This window comes from Rhagoletis pomonella, unplaced genomic scaffold (assembly GCF_013731165.1).
Source record: "Rhagoletis pomonella isolate Grant_MI unplaced genomic scaffold, Rhpom_1.0 Rhpom_scaffold_00215, whole genome shotgun sequence".
Classification (NCBI taxonomy): Eukaryota; Metazoa; Arthropoda; class Insecta; order Diptera; family Tephritidae; genus Rhagoletis; species Rhagoletis pomonella.
Window position 1 is genome coordinate 14,648 of NW_023458769.1, and position 6,233 is coordinate 20,880.

General features: G+C 47.4%; 2 protein-coding genes across 2 annotated transcripts; both read right to left on the reverse strand.

Moving 5' to 3' along the window:
* Nucleotides 1-263: 263 nt before the first annotated feature.
* Nucleotides 264-1,238, reverse strand: LOC118750360. Its single transcript, XM_036485080.1, has one exon. The coding sequence runs from the start codon at nt 1,236-1,238 to the stop codon at nt 264-266; it is 975 nt and encodes a 324-aa protein (XP_036340973.1).
* A 251-nt stretch (nt 1,239-1,489) lies between these two features.
* On the reverse strand, nt 1,490-5,955 carry LOC118750361. Its single transcript, XM_036485081.1, has 3 exons — nt 5,441-5,955; nt 1,557-5,337; nt 1,490-1,513 (listed from the first exon to the last, which is right to left on the reverse strand). Exons 1-3 carry the CDS (start codon nt 5,953-5,955, stop codon nt 1,490-1,492), a joined length of 4,320 nt encoding a protein of 1,439 aa, XP_036340974.1.
* Nucleotides 5,956-6,233: the final 278 nt, after the last annotated feature.

The window sequence follows — 6,233 nt, forward strand, 5'->3', positions numbered from 1 at the left end:
AAATAAATGGGTGCTAAAATCTAAACAATTTAAATTACATTAGTAGAAAATACCAAATGGAATTTACATGTGATTCTTACACTTGTGCTTGCGATTGGGTGGTTATGCTGCCTTCTCCGTCAACGATCAAAGTAAAAAGAAGGTTCGTAAAACGTGCAAGAGCGCACCTAAAAGAAAAGGTGACGTTTAGCAAATACAACCACCAGAACCCTGCACGCACAAGTGATTGACAATTTTTGATTTAATAATTTAACGCTCGCGCGTTAACACCCCTCCTCGCAAACTTCTTGCGGCGCAACGGGGTTTGCAACTTCAACATCAAGACGCGCGAGCTTTACCACCGGTCGTGTGACCAAACCGCTTGACGTCTTCACAACCGCACTCCGGATGTGCCCGTCATTGCCTCGTATGACATCAAATACGCGGCCCCTGGTCCAGGTGTTGCGCTTTAAGTTTTCGTCTACAATAACGACAACATCGTCTAGCTGAATAGGTGTCTGGGACCCGAACCACTTCGAACGTCTTGTTAAACATGGCAAATACTCCCGGAGCCATCGCTTCCAAAATTGGTCAGCTATTTGCCCGGAAATACGAAAATTCTTACTCAGTGTGGATGCGCTGACTTCACAAGCGCTTTTCTCGCGGATGCCACTTGAAGAGCCAAGAAGAAAGTGGTTCGTGGTCAAAGCTTCGCTATCTGGTGACTCTAGCGGGAGGTATGTTAGCGGCCGCATATTGACTGTGCTTTCAGCCTCTGCGAGTGCTGCTCGTAGGACTTCTTCTCGTAGACTATTTTTCGGCAAAATTCTCATCAGAACTGATTTTATCGTGCGCACCATGCGCTCCCAGGCGCCGCCCATGTGGGGCGCAGCTGGTGGTATAAAACTCCACTCAATTTCGGGATATTTTTGCTCTACCAAGTTAAACGCAATCTTGTCGATCTCCTGTGCTAATACACGACTTGCGCTTCGAAAGTTCGTACCGTTGTCTGACGTAATACGCCTCGGTACACCACGTCTACACATAAACTGTCGCAGTACCAGCAGAAATGAGTCAGTAGAGAGTGACGCCGATACCTCCACATGAACAGCTCGCACGGTCATACACGTGAATAGCACGCCCCAACGCTTTTCATGCCGCTTACCAATCAAAACATCAAACGGGCCGAAGTAGTCAACACCCGTGTAGGTGAATGGTCGTGTAAATGCAGCGATGTGCTCCGAAGGGAGTGGCCCCATTTCTGGCACTTCTGGCGAAGCTCTGTAGTTACGGCACAGTTGACACCTCTTTGCAGTGGCTCTAACTAGGGCCCTGAGACCATGAACACAAAACCGCTGCCTCATCTCGTTGACCACAATTTCATTGTGATGGTGGTGGTACCTACGGTGCTAGAAGTCGATTACCAAGTACGTAACTCGATGATCACGTGGCAGAATAATAGGTCGCTTTACATCTGAAGATACTCCTCCTGCTGCATCTATTCTACCCTTCACTCGTAGGAGCCCATTTTCATCTATGTAAGGAGAAAATTTGAATATTTTGCTCTTACGGCTTACCCGAGCCTTAGGTTGTTTTAGTTGGTTCAACTCCTCTGCAAAGCTTTCAGATTGGCATTCTCGGAAAATCAGTAACTCGGCGCCGTCGCAAGTTTTTTCTCGTAGCAGTCTCTCGGCTACCGGATTCTTTGCTTCCGATTTCATAATAAGGCGAAGAAAACGCAGCACGCACATCTGCACTGCTCGAAGCCTTTCCCATTTACTAAACCGTGTGGGGTCTGGAACGCAACTGTTGCGAACATCCATTTCATCATTCACATGGTGGACCGTATCAAGCCCCTCCTCATGAGGCATAATAAACTCGGATTGGGGCCAGCTATGTTCTGGCGCGCGAAGGAAGTCAGGACCAGTAAACCATCGTGCGTTGCTATCCAGTGTCAGATTATCGTCCCATTTGGTGCCGTCATCTGCGACGTTTTGTTTTGACGAAACCCACCGCCATTCATTTAGCTGCGACCCCTGCAATATTTCGCCGATACGCACCGCAACAAATTGATTAAATTTCCTTGCATCAGATCGTATCCAGTAAAGTACATCCTTCGAATCTGACCAGAAAACTCGACGTGAAATGGCAACAGAAAGCTCGTCTTGCGCGAATCGTGCTAGACGCAGTCCTAGGATGGCCGCCATCAGCTCCAACCGCGGTACCGATAAAGGTTTTAGGGGTGCAACGCGTGTTTTGGATATTACCAAGCTACAATAGAACTCACCCTTAACCTCTGCCCGAAGATAAGCTACCGCTGCGTATGCGAGAATGCTGGAGTCAACAAAAACATGAAGCTCAAGGTTTTCGCAGCGGCTTACGAATGTGTAACACCTTGGAATGCGCACGTTGTTGAGGGATTGAAGTTTTCGCACCCAATTCCACCACGCGAAACGCTCTTTGTCTTGTATGGGTTCGTCCCACGTCACTCCCGATCTCCAAACGTCCTGAAGTATCATTTTGGCCTTAATTACAAAAAAACCGAGCAAACCTAGAGGGTCGAAAATCGTCATAACCGCTCGAAGGATCTCTCTCTTGGTTGGAATGCTTAATTCATCAAAAAACTGCTCTTTAAATTGCTGCACGAACATTAGTTCGTCGGTGTGTGGTCGCCACCACATGCCAAGGACATTTTCCGCATCATTGCCCGGCTCTTCAATGCACTTATCTACCAATCCAGATTGACCTGCCATAACACGCGATACTCGTTTTGAATTGGAAAGCCAGTGGCGCATTTCGAAGCCACCTTCCTTATGGATGTGTGGCACTTCCGTTGCGAGTAGGATCATTTCATCTTCTGTTTCAACACTCTGAAGCCAGTCACCAACGAATGTATTTTCTACGATGGCTGCAACTGCGGAAGTGAACTTGTCCTTAAACCTGTATGCGTTTCTGTTTTTAATATAGTTAGCTAAGGAGGGCGAACAAGATGCACCTAACGTCATGACGACCATAACGAAAGTGTCTGGCTCACGAGTTCTATCACCGTCACGCCATAGAAACTGTTGCGCGGCTTGGTCCGCTTTTATGACTCCAACCTGGTGAGACATTTCGCGAATGTCACCACACAATGCCACCGGTTTTTCACGAAAGCGAAGCAAAACACCGACCAAGGATCTCAATAGGTCAGGACCCTTAAGTAGCACATCATTCAAAGCAGTTCCCTCAACTTTCGCGGCTGCATCCCACACCAGCCGCCTCTTGCCCTTGTTGACGCTTATTACTGAAAAAATTGGAATGTACCATGCCTTTCCTCCTGTGGAAATCTCGTCTGCACTTAACTTCCGCACATAGCCTTTGCGAAGATAGTCTTGAATGCATTCTGTGATGAAGTCTTTTAAATGTGGATCTTTATCCATTTTTCTTTCCAAACACTCAAGCCGTTTGAGCGCCATTTGATACGACTGCGGTAGATCAATGCGATCAAATCTCCACAAGAGCCCCGTTTCCCATCTCCTTTCACTTTCAACATATTTTGTTGTGCTTTGCATTATCTGCCACGCACGCTCATCGTCTTTTGACATTGGAGGTTTAACAGTTGGACTTATTCCAACTGACTCAACAGAAAAGAATGATCGCATTAGGTTGTCGAGGTTGCCATCTTTACTGCACTCACAAATGTGCATCAATCTCTCGTTGGGCGACCTATCGTGCTTATCACGACCGTAGACAGACCATCCTAGTCGACAGCGCGCTGCTACCAGGCCATCGTTTTGATTTTGACGAACCTCCAACGGTACACACAGTTTTACGCGATCTAGGCCAATCAGGAGTCCAGCTCTGGATGAGTCGTACGACACTATAGGTAGTGACTTAAGGTGATCGCGCTCCCGTATGTCGCCCACTTGCAGCGATTGTCGCGGCAACTTCAAATTCGCGATGGTGCGTACGCTTCGCATACCATATTTAACAGAGTCGTTTCCTCTTGCTGAAATCTCAAAGGATACGATTTGAGAATTCTTATCTTGCTGGGTAATATTGCCTGTCCACCTGAGACAAAGATCCTCGCTAGGGCCACTAAGCTTGAGTTGTCGAGCCAGGGTATCGTCCAACAATGTACAAGATGCACCTTCATCGATAAGTGCAACTGTTTCCAGAGTTACACCGTTGGCGTGTAAAGTTACGGGAACATACCTGAAGATAGCTCTGTCATGCGGCTTCTGATGCAAGCATATCACGGAATTTTCGACTTCAGCATTCCCTGTATCATCGCTTTCATGTGGCTTAGTTTGTTGTTGAAGTCGCTGCCCATGCAGCAACGGATTATGAGCCAAACGACATCCATCGACGCCGCACCATTTGTTGGAATTGCATCGACGAACCTGGTGATTCTTAAAACATCGTATACAAAGTCTCTTCTCTTTAATTAACTGCCAGCGTAATTGCCTACTTAATGCCTTGAATTCACGGCACTCAGCTAAATCATGTGCACCTGTACACTTATGGCACGAGACCTTCTGCGACCCCGGCGTACGACTGGCAGAAGTTGAGGATGCGTCGTGGACAAGTAACCGTTCCCGGCGCCCTTTATTTCCTACCTTCACCTCTGATGGAACGCTATTAACAGGAGTAACCTGATGCAAGCTCTGGGGTGGGACGAGCCACTCATCAAACGCAATAATATCTACGCGTGCAAGACTTAAACGACGTCTACCCCATTCCAGCTTCATTTCACTTGGAAGTTTACTCAGGAGTTCGTTGAGTAGCATGGGATCGTTCAAATAGCCATCGAGACCCAGAGCTTGCATCGTCGCCCTATAATTTTGCACAGCCAGGCCGAAGCTCTCTAACCTTTCGATCCGTACAGGAGGCACCTCTCGCAGCTTACGTTGGAGAGTTTCGTGAATCACGTCTGGCCGACCGAAGAGCATACGCAGAGTTTCGATGGCCAAGTTTACCGTGGCAGGCATCATTAATTTTCCTCGGACTGACTCAAGTGCAGCGCCTTTCAAGCACTTCTGCAACCGAATAAGATTCTCTTGGTCAGAAAACCCGCAGCGCTCCGTAGATTGAACATAATTAGTAATAAATAAAGCTTCCGGCTTACCGGAAAAGGAGGGTAAGTCCTTAGTAATGGCTTGCCTCGCAGCTACATGCGAGGGCAGCAACGTTGCATCGTAAGTTGTGTATGGCCCTGACTGACCCATTGCGCCCCATGCACTTTGACTTCCGTTCGCCACATTCGGCAACCCTGATGCTGGTGGTATAAACGAAAACGGTTGAGACTGGCGAGATGTCCACACCGGCGCAGTACATGGTGGAGCATATGGCGCTTGAACCTGCGAAGCGCCCGAAAACCTATGTGCGCATGAATGCGTAACGTTACCACTCTGCGGTGCCCCTTCAGCGATTGAATAAACAAATGTCGAATTGGCAGCTGGTCTGTGACCCCCAAAATTACCTACACCGTTGTACAGCGCCGTGGAAGGGTATGAGTTCATCGCTGAGGTTCTGATACCATGTACATGTGCAGATAACGGGCCAGACTCTATAAATGTCGTCAAAGGCGCTTGCCGAATGTACGCATCGTATTTTGAGGTTAGGGCCTGAACACGTGTGGGCGGTGACGAAATTGGAGCGCCTAAATTCACATGTGTCCGATAAGGTTGCACCTGCGGATGTACAGGAAGTGACGGTTGTGCTGGCTAAAGGTGCCATCTGTGAATGCTCCCCTATATGACTGGTACCTAATGCTATTGCACCTGAAAATACATCCTCTTGCGCGGATATAGCACCGACGAATCGAGATTCCCTATCAATTAGCGCAGTTGTCCAAGTTTGTGAAGGTGCTTCGATTGTCGCGAGTTCCTGAAGTGAAGGAGGTGCGACTGGTGATGCGGTTACACTTATTATGGCCGATGCGCTGGATGACGGTACGGCAGATCCCTCAGGAATCGTATTTTCCTCGCAGCTCATATTGGTTCTTTGTACAATTTTAGGTTATACGCAAAAGTATTTTAGTGTGCTGACTGGAGAATGAAACGCGATTTTGCGAGCACGTACTTTAAGCCTTTATTTAAATAATATGTTCGCTACGCATCAAAATAAATGGGTGCTAAAATCTAAACAATTTAAATTACATTAGTAGAAAATACCAAATGGAATTTACATGTGATTCTTACACTTGTGCTTGCGATTGGGTGGTTATGCTGCCTTCTCCGTCAACGATCAAAGTAAAAAGAAGGTTCGTAAAA